The 22,080-nt window shown below is 46.7% G+C and overlaps 1 protein-coding gene across 1 annotated transcript; it reads left to right on the forward strand.

Moving 5' to 3' along the window:
* Positions 1-5,980: 5,980 nt before the first annotated feature.
* Positions 5,981-11,510, forward strand: LOC118369187 (leukotriene B4 receptor 1-like). The gene is made up of 4 exons (XM_052497450.1): positions 5,981-6,129; positions 6,962-7,499; positions 8,647-8,923; positions 10,588-11,510. Exons 2-4 carry the CDS (start codon positions 6,985-6,987, stop codon positions 10,999-11,001), a joined length of 1,206 nt encoding a protein of 401 aa, XP_052353410.1. The 5' UTR covers positions 5,981-6,129; positions 6,962-6,984; the 3' UTR covers positions 11,002-11,510.
* The last annotated feature ends 10,570 nt before the right edge of the window (positions 11,511-22,080 follow it).

Consider the following 22,080-nt stretch of genomic DNA (forward strand, 5'->3'; position numbering starts at 1 on the left):
AAATTGCAGTTCTTGTCTGTTACAATTAATTGCATTAAGAACAATGTTTGACTGATTGATTATACTGTGTTGAAGATATATCCATATCTGTTTAGAATACTTGTGGATATAGAATAAACAAAAATCTGCAACATATTTTATGGAAAACTGAGAACACAATATGAGAACATGTGCTGTATTAAAATCAATAAAATTGCAAGATGAAGGAATATTCTGGTGGGCGGACGCGCTTGGACATGAAGGTCCAATCCCCACGCAGGTGTCGATCGACGCCTATCAGGGTGACCAACAGGAGGCTGAGGTACATGAAAGATGCTGCAGATGTAGTGCAGGAGCTTACACGCGCCCTCTCCCAACTCCCAGACTTCGCCCGTGGAGAACTGGCGAATGAAGAAAGGAGCGGTGAGCAGGACGATGGAGCAGGTTGGGAGGAGCGGTGAGCAGGACGATGGAGCAGGTTGGGAGGAGAGGTGAGCAGGATGATGGAGCAGGTTGGGAGGAGCGGTGAGCAGGATGATGGAGCAGGTTGGGAGGAGAGGTGAGCAGGACGATGGAGCAGGTTGGGAGGAGAGGTGAGCAGGATGATGGAGCAGGTTGGGAGGAGCGGTGAGCAGGATGATGGAGCAGGTTGGGAGGAGAGGTGAGCAGGATGATGGAGCAGGTTGGGAGGAGCGGTGAGCAGGACGATGGAGCAGGTTGGGAGGAGAGGTGAGCAGGACGATGGAGCAGGTTGGGAGGAGCGGTGAGCAGGATGATGGAGCAGGTTGGGAGGAGCGGTGAGCAGGACGATGGAGCAGGTTGGGAGGAGAGGTGAGCAGGACGATGGAGCAGGTTGGGAGGAGAGGTGAGCAGGACGATGGAGCAGGTTGGGAGGAGCGGTGAGCAGGACGATGGAGCAGGTTGGGAGGAGCGGTGAGCAGGACGATGGAGCAGGTTGGGAGGAGCGGTGAGCAGGACGATGGAGCAGGTTGGGAGGAGCGGTGAGCAGGACGATGGAGCAGGTTGGGAGGAGCGGTGAGCAGGACGATGGAGCAGGTTGGGAGGAGAGGTGAGCAGGACGATGGAGCAGGTTGGGAGGAGAGGTGAGCAGGACGATGGAGCAGGTTGGGAGGAGCGGTGAGCAGGACGATGGAGCAGGTTGGGAGGAGCGGTGAGCAGGACGATGGAGCAGGTTGGGAGGAGAGGTGAGCAGGACGATGGAGCAGGTTGGGAGGAGAGGTGAGCAGGACGATGGAGCAGGTTGGGAGGAGAGGTGAGCAGGACGATGGAGCAGGTTGGGAGGAGCGGTGAGCAGGACGATGGAGCAGGTTGGGAGGAGAGGTGAGCAGGACGATGGAGCAGGTTGGGAGGAGAGGTGAGCAGGACGATGGAGCAGGTTGGGAGGAGCGGTGAGCAGGACGATGGAGCAGGTTGGGAGGAGCGGTGAGCAGGACGATGGAGCAGGTTGGGAGGAGCGGTGAGCAGGACAATGGAGCAGGTTGGGAGGAGCGGTGAGCAGGACGATGGAGCAGGTTGGGAGGAGCGGTGAGCAGGACGATGGAGCAGGTTGGGAGGAGCGGTGAGCAGGACGATGGAGCAGGTTGGGAGGAGAGGTGAGCAGGACGATGGAGCAGGTTGGGAGGAGCGGTGAGCAGGACGATGGAGCAGGTTGGGAGGAGCGGTGAGCAGGACGATGGAGCAGGTTGGGAGGAGCGGTGAGCAGGACGATGGAGCAGGTTGGGAGGAGCGGTGAGCAGGATGATGGAGCAGGTTGGGAGGAGAGGTGAGCAGGACGATGGAGCAGGTTGGGAGGAGCGGTGAGCAGGACGATGGAGCAGGTTGGGAGGAGCGGTGAGCAGGACGATGGAGCAGGTTGGGAGGAGCGGTGAGCAGGACGATGGAGCAGGTTGGGAGGAGCGGTGAGCAGGACGATGGAGCAGGTTGGGAGGAGCGGTGAGCAGGACGATGGAGCAGGTTGGGAGGAGAGGTGAGCAGGACGATGGAGCAGGTTGGGAGGAGAGGTGAGCAGGACGATGGAGCAGGTTGGGAGGAGCGGTGAGCAGGACGATGGAGCAGGTTGGGAGGAGCGGTGAGCAGGACGATGGAGCAGGTTGGGAGGAGAGGTGAGCAGGACGATGGAGCAGGTTGGGAGGAGAGGTGAGCAGGACGATGGAGCAGGTTGGGAGGAGAGGTGAGCAGGACGATGGAGCAGGTTGGGAGGAGCGGTGAGCAGGACGATGGAGCAGGTTGGGAGGAGAGGTGAGCAGGACGATGGAGCAGGTTGGGAGGAGAGGTGAGCAGGACGATGGAGCAGGTTGGGAGGAGCGGTGAGCAGGACGATGGAGCAGGTTGGGAGGAGCGGTGAGCAGGACGATGGAGCAGGTTGGGAGGAGCGGTGAGCAGGACAATGGAGCAGGTTGGGAGGAGCGGTGAGCAGGACGATGGAGCAGGTTGGGAGGAGCGGTGAGCAGGACGATGGAGCAGGTTGGGAGGAGCGGTGAGCAGGACGATGGAGCAGGTTGGGAGGAGAGGTGAGCAGGACGATGGAGCAGGTTGGGAGGAGCGGTGAGCAGGACGATGGAGCAGGTTGGGAGGAGCGGTGAGCAGGACGATGGAGCAGGTTGGGAGGAGCGGTGAGCAGGACGATGGAGCAGGTTGGGAGGAGCGGTGAGCAGGATGATGGAGCAGGTTGGGAGGAGAGGTGAGCAGGACGATGGAGCAGGTTGGGAGGAGCGGTGAGCAGGACGATGGAGCAGGTTGGGAGGAGCGGTGAGCAGGACGATGGAGCAGGTTGGGAGGAGCGGTGAGCAGGACGATGGAGCAGGTTGGGAGGAGCGGTGAGCAGGACGATGGAGCAGGTTGGGAGGAGAGGTGAGCAGGACGATGGAGCAGGTTGGGAGGAGCGGTGAGCAGGACGATGGAGCAGGTTGGGAGGAGCGGTGAGCAGGACGATGGAGCAGGTTGGGAGGAGCGGTGAGCAGGACGATGGAGCAGGTTGGGAGGAGCGGTGAGCAGGACGATGGAGCAGGTTGGGAGGAGGAGCGGTGAGCAGGAGCGGTGACGATGGAGCAGGTTGGGAGGAGCGGTGAGCAGGACGATGGAGCAGGTTGGGAGGAGCGGTGAGCAGGACGATGGAGCAGGTTGGGAGGAGCGGTGAGCAGGACGATGGAGCAGGTTGGGAGGAGAGGTGAGCAGGACGATGGAGCAGGTTGGGAGGAGCGGTGAGCAGGACGATGGAGCAGGTTGGGAGGAGCGGTGAGCAGGACGATGGAGCAGGTTGGGAGGAGCGGTGAGCAGGACGATGGAGCAGGTTGGGAGGAGCGGTGAGCAGGACGATGGAGCAGGTTGGGAGGAGCGGTGAGCAGGACGATGGAGCAGGTTGGGAGGAGCGGTGAGCAGGACGATGGAGCAGGTTGGGAGGAGCGGTGAGCAGGACGATGGAGCAGGTTGGGAGGAGCGGTGAGCAGGACGATGGAGCAGGTTGGGAGGAGCGGTGAGCAGGACGATGGAGCAGGTTGGGAGGAGCGGTGAGCAGGACGATGGAGCAGGTTGGGAGGAGCGGTGAGCAGGACGATGGAGCAGGTTGGGAGGAGAGGTGAGCAGGACGATGGAGCAGGTTGGGAGGAGCGGTGAGCAGGACGATGGAGCAGGTTGGGAGGAGCGGTGAGCAGGACGATGGAGCAGGTTGGGAGGAGAGGTGAGCAGGACGATGGAGCAGGTTGGGAGGAGCGGTGAGCAGGACGATGGAGCAGGTTGGGAGGAGCGGTGAGCAGGACGATGGAGCAGGTTGGGAGGAGCGGTGAGCAGGACGATGGAGCAGGTTGGGAGGAGCGGTGAGCAGGACGATCAAGCAGGTTGGGAGGAGCGGTGAGCAGGACAATCGTGTCGGCGGCCGCCAACTGGAGGAAGAGGATGGAGGTGATGGAATGCTGTTGCAGGCAGAACAGGATGGTCCACACCACTAGGAGGTCCCCATGGAGACCCATGGCCATAGCAACCAGAAGAATGGAGATGCCAATAGAATAAGGAAGAGACGGGGATGGGTTTGAAGTGGATTAATTGGCGGAGAAGTAGGTGATGGTGGTATTCCTTGATGTGGCTTCCATCCTGAGAGCGAGAGCGAGAGAGAGAGAGAAAGACAGAGACAGGAAAGGGGAGACAGGAAAGGGGAGACAGAAAGGAAGGGGACAGACAGACAGACAGACAGACAGACAGACAGACAGACAGACAGACAGACAGACAGACAGACAGACAGACAGACAGAGAGAGAGAGAGAGAGAGAGAGAGAGAGAGAGAGGTAATCGTCAAGTTATTATGAAATGATTTGTCGTTGAGTGGGGGGGAAGTTGCTTGAGACATGATGTTGAGACACATAACTGCCCTTTACAACACACTTGTCGACTCGCCCTCACGGAAAATCACATGGACATTACCCAACACATCAGAGACAAAAACATTTTTTGCCATTTGAAAACACAAGAAATCATTCATAAAAATAACAAAATACCTCATCTCTTCAGCGTCCCATTAATGTGTATTAATCGGCCTATTTGGCGTCGTCATCATGTTGTTACCTGTATTATAATAATAATAATAATATATGCCATTTAGCAGACGCTTTTATCCAAAGCAACTTACAGTCATGTGTGCATACATTCTACTTATGGGTGGTCCCGGGGATTGAACCCACTACCCTGGCGTTACAAGCGCCATGCTCCAGAGCTAACTGGCCACCGCTTCAACTGATCTGAGGAGTAACTGTAAGGGAGGCGGAACTGGTGGAAGTGAAGTCAGATGCAGGAGAGCAGAGAAAGGTAATAGCCAGAGCAGTTTAATTACAAAACCCACGGCAATACAAAAATAATCCTACATGGGTACAAAACCAGACGCGCAGCAGTAACATAGCGTACAATTGAGGCTGTTCTGAGGACAAAAGGGGGTAGGGGGGACCACTCAATATTAGGAAGGTGTTCCTCATGTTCGGTATACCCAATGTAGTAAACATCATATAGTGGATTTGTAAAAACTGTGATGTCTGATCACAACCAAACACATTAATTTCTCAAAGCTGTCATGTGAGGGCTGGAGGTTATCTACGATTCAGCTCACACATGGAACGGATTGTCAGAAAGATTACACAGTGATGCAGAATTTTTTTTCAAAGTTCTTTTGCCACCATTAAGCTATTTGTGGACTTAACATTGGCTTATGTACAAAAAGGTTGACTTAAGTCCATATTTTATTGAATTAAGTACATGCTAAGTGTACTTATCTCTAGTCTCTAGCTAAGTGTACTTATCTCTACTTATCTCTAGTACTTATCTCTAATCAGGCCCAAAGAGAGCAAGCAGTAAGGCAGACAAACAGACTTGGGTGAATGCAGTCATATATAGAGAGAGTTAGGGTGAATGCAATCATATATGAAGAGAGTTAGGGTGGATGGAGTCATTTATAGAGAGAGTTAGGGTGGATGGAGTCATATATAGAGAGAGTTAGGGTGGATTCAGTCATATATGAAGAGAGTTAGGGTGGATGGAGTCATATATAGAGAGAGTTAGGGTGGACGCAGTCATATATAGAGAGAGTTAGGGTGGATGGAGTCATATATAGAGAGAGTTAGGGTGGATGGAGTCATATATAGAGAGAGTTAGGGTGGATGCAGTCATATATAGAGAGAGTTAGGGTGGATGGAGTCATATATAGAGAGAGTTATGGTGGCTGCAGTAATATATAGAGAGAGTTATGGTGGATGCAGTCATATATAGAGAGAGATGGTGGATGCAGTAATATATAGAGAGAGTTATGGTGGATGCAGTAATATATAGAGAGAGTTAGGGTGGATGCAGTAATAAATAAAGAGAGTTTGGGTGGACGTGTAGGAAGTACACAGTCAAATGTGATGATCACAGACTTCCTTCCTGACTTGTGGTGATAGCATGTATTTAGTGTTTTCATGACAGAAGGGGAACAAGAAAGAGGAGAGAAAAAGGAGTCCAGTGTAGACGGCCGGACGGACAAGAGGTCAGTCAGACAGGCGGACAGACATACAGTCAGATAAACAGACAGACAGGCAGTAAGACAGTCAGACAGACACTTCTTGTGGATTTGAGAAGATCCAGGTTAAAAGGAGAATTAATCCATCTCATAAAGGTCAGTGATGTATCAAGCTTTTTTGAAGTGATACTGGCATTGTATACACTGGCTGGAATGAAATGTTTTGGAGAGGATGTGTGCTTTACTGTCCCTTGTCTGTAAATATATTTTATTTAAAAAAATATATTTTACCTTTATTTAACTAGGCAAGTCAGTTAAGAATAAATTCTTATTTTCAATGACGGCCTAGGAACAGTGGGTTAACTGCCTGTTCAGGGGCAGAACGACAGATTGGTACCTTGTCAGCTCAGGGGTTTGAACTTGCAACTATCCAGTTACTAGCCCAACGCTCTAACTACTAGGCTACCCTGTCGTGTGTGTGTGTATGACTGTATTTGATAATGTGTACGCGTGTGTGTGTGTGTGTGTGTGTGTGTGTGTGTGTGTGTGTGTGTGTGTGTGTGGTGTGTGTGGTGAGGTGAGGTGAGGTGAGGTGAGGGAGGTGAGGGGGTGGGGGTGTACATTATGACTTTGCTTGTCCAAGATAAGTACATGATCTTTGCATGTCTATTAGTGCCTAATGGAATTACAGCTACAGGGACCCAGTTGGCCTTTCTATCTTCTGTCCCCTTCCTTCTAAGGAGTTTTCCTCCACCAAAGCTTCTGCTTGGTCTTTGGGGTCTAGGCCAGGTTACCATAAAGCACTTGTGAAAACTGGATGTTGATGTAAAAAGGGATTGATGAATACATTTCATTGAATGATAGATTCTCTTCTCAGCGATTATGTGATATCCTCATCTCATACTGTGTGTCTCTCATCTCTCTGTGTGCTTCCCATTGTTATATCTCATCCGGTGTGTTCTAATTATATTTCTATCCTATCCTACAGTGGATTATCCAAAAGTCCAGAAAATGGCGTCAGACCACTCCATCTCCATCTCCGCTCCCCCCCTGCTCCCCTCCACCCCTTCTCTTGTCTCCTCCTCCCCTCCTCTCTCCATCTCACACCAGATCGGTATCTCCATTCTGGTCCTGGCCTTTGTCTTTGGTTTCCCAGGCAACCTGTTCGTGGTGTGGTCGGTGCTGTGCCGCGTGAGGCATCGCTCTGTCACGTGCCTGCTCGTCCTAAACCTCGCCGCGGCCGACGCCCTGGTGCTGCTAAGCGCCCCGCTCTTCCTGCACTTCCTGGCAGGCAGGCGAGGCTGGGAGTTCGGGGCGGTGGCCTGTAAGACGGTACACTACCTGTGCTGCGTCAACATGAATGTCTCCATCTACCTGATCTGCTTGATGAGCATGGATCGCTGGCTGGCCGTGGCGAGGCCCTTCCTGTCACAGAGGATGAGGACCAAGAAAACCCTGATGGCCGTTCTGCTGGCTATCTGGGTGCTGGCATTCGTCTTAGCTCTGCCCATGCCCTTCTATCGCAGGTGGGGCTGTGTGTGTGTGTGTGTGTGTGTGTGTGTGTGTGTGTGTGTGTGTGTGTGTGTGTGTGTGTGTGTGTGTGTGTGTGTGTGTGTGTGTGTGTGTGTGTGTGTGTGTGTGTGTGTGTGTGTGTGTGTGTGTGTGATTTACACTGATTGAAGTGGGTTTGGAAAGAGCAGGTGTTGGAGAGAGCAGGTGTTCTTAGTGTTTGTATACTCAGTGTATGGTATATATAAGTATATTACAAAGTATAATACGTCTGTGTGCTGTCTATTCTGCAAAAGAAGAACTGAAATAGAGTCCAAACATTTACAGGATGTTGATGCAACATACTGTAAGTTTCAGTGGAGGCTGCTGAGGGGAGGACAGCTTGTAATAATGGCTGGACTGGAATGGTATCAAACACATGAAAACCATGTATTTGGTACCATTCCATTCACTCAATTTCAGCCATTATTAGCTGTCCTCCCCTCAGCAGCCTCCACTGATAAGTGTATCTGTGTGAATTTGTTCTCTGACCACCATGGATCTGTGACTGGTATGGTTACAGAGAGAGAGAGAGGCGAGAAAGAGAGAGAGAGGGAGAGATCAAATTCAGCCTTGCCCAACATTCTGTATTGTTGTGTCTGTATGAATAACTGTGTACATGTTCATGAGAGTGATTTGAAATGTCAAAACATTTTCTAAACAACTATGTCATTATCGAATACAAATCCTAAACTTTGCGTTAATCTGTTTCAATGGTTGTGTTCCAGGTCATTTTTATTGTGGTTCCTGTAAAACACTTTCCATTATAACATAACCTGCCTAGCACAAGTACAATGAAAAAGACCTGGAACACTCCCATTGTCTCATCCAAACAATCCCTCTATTCTCTCTCTCTCTCTCTCTCTCTCTCTCTCTCTCTCTCTCTCTCTCTCTCTCTCTCTCTCTCTCTCTCTCTCTCTCTCTCTCTCTCTCTCTCTCTCTCTCTCTCTCTCTGTATTTGAAAGGTGCTATGTGTTATGTAGCAGTTCATTGTGTCATACAGGTAGAATAATACTAATACTATAATAATGGGTTGAATAATAGGTGTGATAATAACAATAGTAATTGGTAGAATCTCCCTCCCTCCCTGCCCCCTCCCTCCCTCCCTCCCTCCCTCCCCCCCAGTAACCTGAAGCCCTTCCTTCACAAGAACATCTCCATGAGCATCTGCATGCCGTACCACTGGGGAAGTGTGGGTCACCAGGTGTTCCAGTACCTATTCGAGACCGTCCTGGGCTTCTTCCTCCCCTTCACCTTCATCATCGTCTGCTACACCTCTGTCATTTGCCGGCTACGCAGCGCCATGTTCCAGCGCAAGGGACGAGGAAACCGTCTCATCCTCCTCATCATCGGCGCCTTCGCTCTCTTCTGGCTGCCCTACCACCTGGTCAACATCTTACAGGTACGTCAGTTCCTCAATGGATTTACAAGGTGCTATGTGTTATGCAGCAGTTCATTGTGTCATACAGGTAGAATAATACTAATAATGATAATACATAGAATAATAGGATTAATAATACTGGGTAGAATTAGAATAATGGGTAGAATAATAGGACTAATAATAATGGGTAGAATTAGAATAATGGGTAGAATTAGAATAATGGGTAGAATAATAGGACTAATAATAATGGGTAGAATTAGAATAATGGGTAGAATTAGAATAATGGGTAGAATAATAGGACTAATAATAATGGGTAGAATTAGAATAATGGGTAGAATTAGAATAATGGGTAGAATTAGAATAATGGGTAGAATTAGAATAATGGGTAGAATTAGAATAATGGGTAGAATAATAGGACTAATAATAATGGGTAGAATTAGAATAATGGGTAGAATTAGAATAATGGGTAGAATTAGAATAATGGGTAGAATAATAGGACTAATAATAATGGGTAGAATTAGAATAATGGGTAGAATTAGAATAATGGGTAGAATCGACCTGGCCCGGGTATCCTGGAAGGACATTGACCTCATCCCGTCAGTTGAGGATGCCTGGTCATTCTTTAAAAGTAACAACCTCACCATTTTAGATAAGCATGCTCCGTTCAAAAAATGCAGAACTAAGAACAGATACAGCCCTTGGTTCACTCCAGACCTGACTGCCCTCGACCAGCACAAAAACATCCTGTGGCGGACTGCAATAGCATCGAACAGTCCCCGCGATATGCAACTGTTCAGGGAAGTCAGGAACCAATACACGCAGTCAGTCAGGAAAGCTAAGGCCAGCTTCTTCAGGCAGAAGTTTGCATCCTGTAGCTCCAACTCCAAAAAGTTCTGGACACTGTGAAGTCCATGGAGAACAAGAGCACCTCCTCCCAGCTGCCCACTGCACTGAGGCTAGGTAACACGGTCACCACCGATAAATCCATGATTATCGAAAACTTCAACAAGCATTTCTCAATGGCTGGCCATGCCTTCCGCCTGGCTAGTCCAACCTCGGCCAACATCTCCGCCCCCCCGCAGCTACTTGCCCAAGCCTCTCCAGGTTCTCCTTTAACCGAATCCAGATAGCAGATGTTCTGAAAGAGCTGCAAAACCTGGACCCGTACAAATCAGCTGGGCTTGACAATCTGGACCCTCTATTTCTGAAACTATCCGCCGCCATTGTCGCAACCCCTATTACCAGCCTGTTCAACCTCTCTTTCATATCGTCTGAGATCCCCAAGGACTGGAAAGCTAGAATGGGTAGAGTAATATGAATTAGAATAATGGGTAGAATAATACATAATAATAACAATAACAGGTAGAATACTAGATATAATAATAATAATAGGTAGAATAATAATAATGGTAGAATAATAGGTATAATAATAATAGTAATAGGTAGAATCCCTATCAGTCTCTCTGATGTTTATCTGTCTCCTCTCAACTCTTTACCTCCTTCTCTTTACATTTTTTCCTCCTCCTCTCTCTCTCTCTCTCTCTCTCTCTCTCTCTCTCTCTCTCTCTCTCTCTCTCTCTCTCTCTCTCTCTCTCTCTCTCTCTCTCTCTCTCTCTCTCTCTCTCTCTCTCTCTCTCTCTCTCTCTCTCTCTCTCTCTCTCTCTCTCTCTCTCTCTCTCTCTCAGGTGATTGGTCTGCTGGGTAGCAACGCCACTCTCTCCAATGCTGCTGTATTGGCCCGTCCCAACGTCACGGCGTTCGCCTTCCTGAGCAGCAGTGTGAACCCTGTGCTGTACGTGTTCGCCGGCAGCTCCCACATCCGCCAGGCCGGCCTCAGCTTCATGGCCAAGCTGTTCGAGGGCACTAACTCCGAGGGAGGTACCTCCGCCTCCTTCTCCCGCAGCACGAGGTGCAGCCGGAGTGGTTCCACAGCCCCGGACGAGAGCTCCGCTCTGCGCTCGCTGACACTCAAGCTGGGGTGGTTGGGGAAGGAAAAGGATGGGGGTGGGGATAGTGGAGTGGAGCTGCGTGGAGTTGAGGTCAAGGTTAACTCCAAGCAGGAGCTCAAGACTTTGTCATCCAGTGATCAGTCAGAGTAGTGTTTTTTTTTAAAACTTTTTGCGGACTACTGTATTACTCCTAGATTATTATTCGTATGGAATGTATTTCATGAACAGATTTGTGATATATATACTTCATAGCAAGTGTGTCTGTGAGGTTGCCTTCATGCAATTTCTGAATTAAAATATTATACCATTAGTTAATAAAGTTTTCACATGTTGACAAATCGAGTCAGATTTGCGATTAGAGGGGAAGGAACGGTTCTAGACTCTTACATGCGAGGTCTAGCCAAATGACGTCAGTCACTAGAGCGGTGTTTGGAAACTCACATTTCCATGATGACCTCACTAATGCAATTGTGGTTAACTATTAGAAAATGTTCCGGGTAGGTGATGCAATGGAGACCAGTAGCCGATTTTAGTTGCACCATTATTCAGATTTGTGATATATGTGCTTCAAAGGAAGTGTGTCTGTGAGGCTGCCTTCATGCAATTTCTGAATTAAAATATTATACCATTAGCTAATAAAGTTTTCACATGTTGACAAATCGAGTCAGATTAGCGATTTCTGCAAGGAAGAGGGGAAGGAACGGTTCTAGACTCTGACATGCGAGGTCTAGTCAAATGACGTCAGTGACTGGAGCGGTGTTTGGAAACTCACGTTTCCATGATGACCTCACTAATGCAATTGTGGTTAACTATTAGAAAATGTTCCGGGTAGCCGGTTTAAGTTGCACCATTTTTCCAAAACTTTAAACACACACAAAGCATTACATTCTAGTTAATCTAACATAGCGTGACAAACAACAATTTGGTGGAATTGGATAACTTTTTGTTATCAACGGTGTCATAAAACGAGCAGTAAAAAAACCCACATACTGTAGTAAGATAATGAAACAGATTTGATCTTATGCCTCTGTCGACACGCTAACAATATCTGTGTGCTAGAGTTCGTGGCCCTAACTGCAAGGCAAGACCACCCGTACCACAGGAGAATTAGAATGATTCTTGACAAGGCAAAACATTACCATGTACTTTACCAATAAAATGGTGTGGTGATGGATATACTCGGTATACATTTCCCGAAAGAAATGATCTCACTCCAATACATTTTTATAGAAAGTTAGCAAATATAGATAGGATTTTACTACCATGGAAAGGACAATGTCTATTTGAGGAAAAATCACCTTGATTAACTCTTGGTCACAGTTGACCTATTTACTTATGGTCTTGCCTACATCTAGTGATGTTTTTTAAATGATATTGTCACGTCGTGTATGTAGGTGGCAGGGAAGTCAAGCGCAGGAGAATTAAAGTTGGTATAGTTGGAGTATTTGAACTTCTTATGGCTGCAATCACGCGATTTGACAACAGCCAGTCAAAGTGTAGGGCTCCATTTTCAAAACATAAAAAATCTCATAATTAACATTCCTCAAACATACATGTGTCTCATACCATTTTATGTCAAATATGTTTTGTTTTCTGAATTTTTATAATGATTATTTCTGTATTTGAATTTGGCACTCTGCAATCTCACTGGATGTTGGCCAGGTGGGATGCTAGCGTCCCATACCCTAGAGAGGTTAAAACTGTTAACAATGGGATCAATGTAGCCAGTATGCTCTAGAATGTATTGTAGTTACCCCAGAAAATCTTAGGTTTTATTACATACAGTCGGGAGGAACTATTGGATATAAGAGCAAGGTCAACTCACCAACATTACAACCAGGAATACGACTTTCCTGAAGCGGATCCTCTGTTTGGCCCACCACCCAGGACAATGGATCGGATCCCAGCCGGCGACCCAAAATAACGGCGCCGCAGAAGGGGCATACGGAGTGGTCTTCTGGTCAGGCTCTGTAGACGGGCACATCGCGCACCGCTCCCGAGCATACTACTCGCCAATGTCCAGTCTCTTGACAACAAGGTAGACGAAATCTGAGCAAGGATAGCATTCCAGAGAGACATCAGAGACTGTAACATTGTTTGTTTCACGGAAACATGGCTCACCCGAGACACTCTATCTGAGTCGGTACAGCCATCTGGTTTCTTCACGCATCGCGCCGACAGAAACAAGCATCTCTCTGGTAAGAAGAAGGGCGGGGGTGTATGATTATGATTAACGGCCTTATGATTAACGAGACGTGGTGGGATCACATCAACATACGGGAACTCAAGTCCTTTTGTTCACCTGACTTCGAATTCCTCACAATCAAATGCCGACCGCATTATCTACCAAGAGAATTATCTTCGATCATAATCACAGTCGTGTATATTCTCCCCAAAGCAGACACATCGACGGCCCTGAAAGAACTTCATTGGACTCTATGTAAACTGGAAATATATCCTGAGGCTGCATTTATTGTAGCTGGAGATTTTAAAAAGGCTAATCTGAAAACCAGGCTCCCCAAATTCTATCAGCATATCGATTGTGCTACCAGGGCTGGCAAAACCCTAGATCATTGTTATTCTAACTTCCGCGATGAATATAAGCCCCTCCCCCGCCCTCCCTTCGGAAAAGCTGACCACGACTCAATTTAGTTGCTCCTAGCCTATAGACAGAAACTAAAACAGGAAGCACCCGTGCTCAGGTCTGTTCAACGCTGGTCCTACCAATCGGATTCCACGCTTCAAGATTGCCTCGATCACGTGGACTGGGATATGTTCCGCATAACGTTGAACAACAACATTGACGAATACGCTGATTCGGTGAGCAAGTTTATTAACAAGTGCATCGGTGATGTTGAACCCACAGCGTCTATTAAAACATTCCCCAACCAGAAACCGTGTATTGATGGCAGCATTCGTGCAAAACAGAAAGCGCGAACCACTGCTTTTAACTTCTTGACGCACCCATCTCCTTAGCGGCTTCATTTTCATCAACCAGTGAATAGCAGCGCGCCAAATTCAAATTAAATTACAAAACATATTTCATTTTCATGAAATCACAAGTGCAATATAGCAAAACACAGCTTAGTTTGTTGTTAATCCACCTGGCGCGTCAGATTTCAATATAGCATAACACGGGTTTATGTAAGAACATTTCTCTCAGTAGACAAAATATTACAAACACCTAGCAGCAAAGTAGATTGGTCACGAAAGTCAGAAAAGCAATAGATTAAATTCGCTTACCTTTGATGATCTTCGGAAGTTTTCACTCACGAGACTCCCAGTTACACAATAAATGTTCCTTTTGTTCCATAAAGATTATTTTTATATCCAAAATACCTCCATGTGTTTGCCGCGTTACAGTATGTTCAGAAATCCACAGGCTCGAGCGGTCACGACATCGCAGATGAAAATTCCAAATAGCATCTGTAATGTCCACAGAAACATGTCAAACGTTTTTTATAATCAATCCTCAGGTTGTTTTTAAAATATATAATCGATAATATATCAACCGGGACTGTCGCTTTTTCAATAGGAGAGGGAGAGACAATGGCTGCCCCACTCTGTTGCACAAGCAAAACTCATGCGAACACCCAGCTATCCACTGACACAATGTTATCTTTCTCGCTCATTTTTCAAAATAAAAGCTGGAAACTATGTCTAAAGACTGTTGACACCTTGAGGAAGCGATAGGAAAATGAATCTGGTTGATATGCCTTTAAATGGAGCGAAGGCAGGCTATGGAACATGGAGCTTTCAAAATAGAAGCCACGTCCTGATTTGATTTTCCTCTGGTTTTCGCCTGCAATATCAGTTCTGTTATACTCACAGACAATATTTTGACCATTTTGGAAACCTTAGAGTGTTTTCTATTCTAATCTGATAATTATATGCATATTCTCGTTTCTGGGCCTGAGAAATAGGCAGTTTCAAATGGGTACGTTTTTTTAGCCAAAAACAACAATCCTGGCCCCTACACTCAAGAAGTTAAACAGGGCAAGGTGACAGGAAACATGACCGAATACAAACAGTGTAGCTATTCCCTCCGCAAGGCAATCAAACAAGCTAAGCGTCAGTATAGAGACAAAGTGGAGTCGCAATTCAACGGCTCAGACACGAGAGATATGTGGCAGGGTCTACAGTCAATCACGGACTACAAAAGAAAAACCAGCCCGTCGCGGACCACGATGCCTTGCTCCCAGACAGACTAAACAAATTTTTTGCTTGCTTTGAGGACAATACAGTGCCACTGACACGGCCCGCAACCAAATCCTGCGGGCTCTCCTTCACTGTAGCCAACGTGAGTAAAACATTTAAACGTGTTAACCCTCGCAAGGCTGCAGGCCCAGACGGCATCCCTGGCCGCGTCTTCGGAGCATGCGCAGACCAGCTGGCTGGTGTGTTTACAGACATATTCAATCGATCCTTATCCCAGTCTGCTGTTCCCACATGCTTCAAGAGGGCCACCATTGTTCCTGTTCCCAAGAAAGCTAAGGTAACTGAGCTAAATGACTATCGCCCTGTAGCACTCACTTCCGTCATCATGAAGTGCTTTGAGAGACTAGTCAAGGACAATATCACCTCCACCCTACCTGACACCCTAGACCCACTCCAATTTGCTTACCGCCCCAATAGGTCCACAGATGACGCATCGCCATCACACTGCACAATTACAATCAATTACAGCTCCGCATTTAACACCATAGTACCCTCCAAACTCGTCTTCAAGCTCGGACCCTGGGTCTCGACCCCGCCCTGTGCAACTGGGTACTGGACTTCCTGACGGGCCGCCCCCAGGTGGTGAGGGTAGGTAACAGCATCTCCACCCCGCTGATCCTCCCCACAAGGGTGCGTTCTGAGCTCTCTCCTGTACTCCCTGTTCACCCACGACTGCGTGGCCATGCACGCCTCCAACTCAATCATCAAGTTTGCAGACGACACTACAGTGGTAGGCTTGATTACCAACAACGACGAGACAGCCTACGGGGAGGAGGTGAGGGCCCTTGGAGTGTGGTGTCAGGAAAATAACATCACACTCAACGTCCACAAAACAAAGGAGATGATTGTGGACTTCAGGAAACAGCAGAGGGAGCACCCCCCTATCCACATCGATGGGACAGTAGTGGAGAGGGTAGTAAGTTTCAAGTTCCTCGGCATACACATCACAGACAAACTGAATTGGTCCACCAACATAGACAGTGTGGTGAAGAAGGCGCAGCAGCGCCTCTTCAACATCAGGAGGCTGAAGAAATTCAGCCTGTCACCAAAAGCACTCACAAACTTCTACAGATGCACAATCGAGAGCATCCTGTCAGGCTGTATCACCGCCTGGTACGGCAACTGCTCCGCCCACAACCGTAAGGCTCTCCAGATGGTAGTGAGGTCTGCACAAGGCATCACGGGGGCAAACTACCTGCCCTCCAGGACACCTACACCACCCGATGTCACAGGAAGGCCAAAAAGATCATCAAGGACAACAACCACCCGAGCCACTGCCTGTTCACCTGGCTATCATCCAGAAGGCGAGGTCAGTACAGGTGCATCAAAGCAGGGACCGAGAGACTGAAAAACAGCTTCTATCTCAAGGCCATCAGACTGTTAAACAGCCACCACTAACATTGAGTCGCTGCTGCCAACATACTGACTCAACTCCAGCCACTTTAATAATGGGAATTGATGGAATTGTTTTTATCACTATCTCCTTTAAACAATGCCACTTAATATAATTTTCACATACCCTACATTACTCATCTCATATGTATATGTATATACTGTACTCTATATCATCTACTGCATCTTGCCATCTTTATGTAATACATGTATCACTAGCAACTTTAAACTATGCCACTTTATGTTTATATACCCTACATTACTCATCTCATAAGTATATACTGTACTCTATACCATCTACTGCATCTTGCCTATGCCGTTCTGTACCATCACTCATTCATATATCTTTATGTACATATTCTTTATCCCTTTACACTTGTGTGTATAAGGTGGAAGTTGTGGAATTATTCGGTTAGATTACTCGTTGGTTATTACTGCATTGTCGGAACTAGAAGCACAGGTTTATGCAGAGTGTAAGCATCCTGCTTTGCTAGCCATTCATTCACTTGAGCAGCGCCTAACCTGCTACCTGGTTCTACAGCTATAGCTCTCTGTAAAGCTCCTTACCCCCATAAGACCCTGGGTTATAATTGTTTTTCAACATCTGCTCTGCCATCCTTCTTGCCTGTCTTATGTACAATTACATTAATGAGCCCCGTTCAAATAACGAGAATATTTCATTTTAATTTTGCATTTTTATTTTTGCAAACATTAAGTATTAAGTATACAGACACTTCAGGATATTAGTACCCGTTTTCTCAATGATCCATGCATGCAACACCTTGTATACTTGGTTTACATTTACAGGCTTGTATCGCTGAATTTTTCAAACGCATACATCCGTTATATAAGTATATAAACAACAAATATGATACATGTTACAATTAAACGGTGTTTCAAACAAATAAACTCAAATCTTAGACAAGGATGTTTCTAGTTCTTCAGAATCATCCACAAGACGGGATACCAGTTGTGTCCATTGTAGTCTTACACGTCTTACATGACTCGTGATTTGCTCCATTTTTAGCACACTCTCTGCATTAGACCCTGTGTTGTGGGTTGTGTAGAACGATACATTGTTCACTTTATTTTCAATAGTTTTCTGCATAACATTTGTAAGTTCTCTCACAAGAAAACATGTATTTATTCTCTCTAACATCGTATGCAAATAGTTACCCATTGCTTTATATCGAAATAAAAATATATATTGTTTCTCGTTCTCTTGGGGTTTATTGAGCCAGAAAGTCACCACATCAGCCACCAAAAGCTTCCTTGTATTTGTTGTCATCCACCAGTGTGTGCCGGATTTCTTTGAGTTTCTCGTGGATGTAGATCATTTCCTTCAGTTCCTGTAGGAAAGCCTCGGTTACACCGTAAACACCGGGAATAGACAGCACAAGACCCATAGACTCCAGGGTTCTGACCATCGATGGTATGAAGCGGCAGGACCACAGTCTTTTCACCAGTTCCTCAACGTGTTTGAAGTCGTCGTTGACTGGGGTGATTGATCTCACAACCGGGGCATTGTTCTCTTATATACTCTCCAATCACCACGTCTAAAAGTGTGGCTACAGAGGCCTTGATGGTGTCCACAAAAATAATACTGACCACCCCATCAAACACATCCTCATGCTGAGTACATGTATGGGGTGTTCGGGGGCTTGCCTGGGGGGAGTAGAATCCTTAGGCTCTGGTACCCATGACGAATCAGAGTTCTGATATGGGGCTTGCCTGGGGGGAGTAGAATCCTTAGGCTCTGGTACCCATGACGAATCAGAGTTCTGATATGGGGCTTGCCTGGGGGGAGTAGAATCCTTAGGCTCTGGTACCCATGACGAATCAGAGTTCTGATATGGGGCTTGCCTGGGGGGAGTAGAATCCTTAGGGTCTGGTACCCATGACGAATCAGAGTTCTGATATGGGGCTTGCCTGGGGGGAGTAGAATCCCTAGGCTCTGGTACCCATGACGAATCAGAGTTCTGATATGGGGCTTGCCTGGGGGGAGTAGAATCCTTAGGCTCTGGTACCCATGACGAATCAGAGTTCTGATATGGGGCTTGCCTGGGGGGAGTAGAATCCTTAGGCTCTGGTACCCATGACGAATCAGAGTTCTGATATGGGGCTTGCCTGGGGGGAGTAGAATCCTTAGGGTCTGGTACCCATGACGAATCAGAGTTCTGATATGGGGCTTGCCTGGGGGGAGTAGAATCCTTAGGCTCTGGTACCCATGACGAATCAGAGTTCTGATATGGGGCTTGCCTGGGGGGAGTAGAATCCTTAAGCTCTGGTACCCATGACGAATCAGAGTTCTGATATGGGGCTTGCCTGGGGGGAGTAGAGTCCTTAGGGTCTGGTACCCATGACGAATCAGAGTTCTGATATGGTACAATGAGGGAAAAAAGTATTTGATCCCCTGCTGATTTTGTACGTTTGCCCACTGACAAAGAAATGATCAGTCTATAATTTTAATGGTAGGTTTATTTGAACAGTGAGAGACAGAACAACAAAAAAATACAGAAAAACACATGGCAAAAATGTTAGAAATGTATTTGCTTTTTAATGAGGGAAATAAGTAGTTGACCCCTCTGCAAAACATGACTTAATACTTGGTGGCAAAACCCTTGTTGGCAATCAGAGGTCAGACGTTTCTTGTAGTTGGCCAGCAGGTTTGCACACATCCCAGGATGGATTTTGTCCCACTCCTCTTTGCAGATCTTCTCCAAGTCATTACGTTTCCGAGGCTGACGTTTGGCAACTCGAACCTTCAGCTCCCTCAACAGATTTTCTATGGGATTAAGGTCTGGAGACTGACTAGGCCACTCCAGGACCTTAATGTGCTTCTTCTTGAGCCACTCCTTTGTTGCCTTAGCCGTGTGTTTTGGGTCATTGTCATGATGGAATACCCATCCACGACCCATTTTCAATGCCCTGGCTTTCTGATTGAGAGGGGGTCAAATACTTATTTCCCTCATTAAAATGCAAATCAATTTATAACATTTTTGACATGTGTTTTTATGGATTTCTTTGTTGTTATTCTGTCTCTCACTGTTCAAATAAACCTACCATTAAAATTCCTAGACTGATCATTTCTTTGTTAGTGGGCAAACATACAAAATCAGCAGGGGATCAAATGCTTTATCCCTCACTGTATAGGAATATCCATGGAAATTAAAAACCGGAGGCTTTATGGTCACCCGTTTTATTGTTGAACCAGTCCTTTGGTATTGGGGCGTGGCAGCCGCGTGGCAGGGGCGTAGCAGCCGCGTACTTAGTTTTCTTCAGGGGCTGATCTTCTGAGGATGAACCTTCTTGGGTTTCCATTGAATCATAATCCTTAGGATTCGTATATATCATCATATATCACGTATATACCTTAGTTGAAAAATACTCTGCCATTGATGACTCTGTACAAAAAGAGCATCCACTAACTCTAACATGATCAATTCCATTATATCCCAACTTTTAAAAGGAATAAGCATACGCAACCTAAAATCCCCAGTCAGGCCACCATCACTGTTGTTTTCGTTGCGGATTTTCTCGTTGCTGATATAGAACTCCACGCACCCACATCGAAGTCTATTCTTTCTTTGTATTTTCACCCTATGAAATATTCTCCCTGAGGAGTCAGGGGCACCTTCCCAATGGGCCTCGTAGCCGTGAACAAGCTAAACCCCTTTGTGATAACTCTCAGTTCGGGACACACCACCTTGCGAAACACCTGCCAGTCTTCAAACCCGTAGTCCACTCCTAAAGTCTGGTCTGTATATTCTTCTCCTTCGGCTACGGTACGGTTCCACTCTGCCGGCCGGGTAATCAAACAGATAACCCCATAGCTGTCAATTAGACATCAACACTTGATCTTTCAGCACAGTTGCAGGCGGTATTTGGGTTCTATACATATTTAGAAACCGTTTTTTTGGCGCATCGTATATTGATGCTCTATACTCTTCCCGTTCTCTATGTTTTAACCAAGGTCCTGCTTCAGTTGTTACGGTCATCACGTGTGTCACTGATCACAAAATCCATGTTTAATTTCTTTAGTGGTTTGTCTAGGTCGCTTGTAGTGTTCAGCTCTTATTTATAATGCGGCTTCCCCCAACATTCCTGTTTCATAGACAACAACCCTAAGGTTGTTAGGGGGGAGGGGCAACAGGGGGTGGGGGCATCAAAGGAACAGATGCACTATCTGGTTAAATAACCACTTCCTGTACATGTACAGATATGGGCACTCCCTAGAGAGCGTGAGAACTTCCTGACAGGATTTCCTGCAGGATGATATGGGCATACACACCGGACCATAAAAATAGGGTCATAAATCACACGTTTGACGTGTGCTGTCTACAGTATTCTCTCTTATACAGTATAAACTTAGTCTATAAATGTCTGCTAACCAACATAATAAAGTAGTTTTAAACTCAATAAATACCCCATGTGTTTTAATTGAAAATATTGAAAAGTCATACAGAAACAGTTATATTATGTATTTAATTGTATTTATTTAACCTTTATTTAACTAGGCAAGTCAGTTAAGAACAAATTCTTATTTAAAATGACGGCCTACACCGGCCAAACCCTAACCCGGACGACGCTGGGCCAATTGTGTGCCGCCCTATGGGACTCCCAATCACGGCTGGTTGTGATACAGCCTGGAATCGAACTAGGGTCTGTAGTTACACCTCTAGCCCTGAGATGCAGTGCTAGAGGTGCAGACATATATCTTTTTGGCAACATCTGCATTTCCATGGTTGATACATAAATAATCAATACAACAGTAAAACAGTCAATTAAACATAATCAAACTCTGCATTAAAGACCTGCTCCACATCACCTCTACTGGTGGTAGAAAGAACAACATCAACATCATTTACTATCATCATTCAATTTCAAAGATCAAAAATAAACATCAAAAGTGTTGCGTAAGGATGTGAATATGAGACTAATACAGATTTAGAAAACAAGGTCAAATCGACGAAAAAACGAAATTCAAAGATTAAAAAAAGGTATATGTATATTTTACATTAAACATAATCTAGAACAACAAATACAATTATTATTAAATAGCACACAATATAGTCAAATGTAAAACAGAAAGTTGAAATTCTTCCACAGGAACAAACCACTAGAAAGGCATTTCAACATGTTCTTTTAAACCCTGTGACAAGTGAGTGATAAATAAGTCTAACCTGTCGATGTTGATGACTTATTCGTTTGTGGCTCAAACATTTTTGTGTGAAGACATCTTCGAAATGACTAGGTGGGCATCAGAAAGTTTCCAACGACTGCCGTAAAAACTGTGGATGTCGTGAGAGTCTCCGCTATCGATGATGCAGTCGTATGAGTTGCTAGCTCAAACGGTTTGGGTTTTAAATAGGATTGTGTGCTGACTTTCTTGTCCGGATCCTCTCTTGTGTAGAAAAACACTGCTTTCAAAGGCCCCGTGTTATGGAATAGGCGCAAGCTTTATGTTGTCGTTAAAGAGGGGATTGATCTGCGGTTAAGTCTCTAGCATAAACACACAGGGAGCTATTCAACATTCAAGATGACGTCACGTGTGGGGCATCCAATCGTCTCTTTAAAAACACACTTTGACAGCATCGTGATTGTATAAAGAAACAATAC

The sequence above is a fragment of the Oncorhynchus keta genome, chromosome 35 (assembly GCF_023373465.1).
Source record: "Oncorhynchus keta strain PuntledgeMale-10-30-2019 chromosome 35, Oket_V2, whole genome shotgun sequence".
NCBI lineage: Eukaryota > Metazoa > Chordata > Actinopteri > Salmoniformes > Salmonidae > Oncorhynchus > Oncorhynchus keta.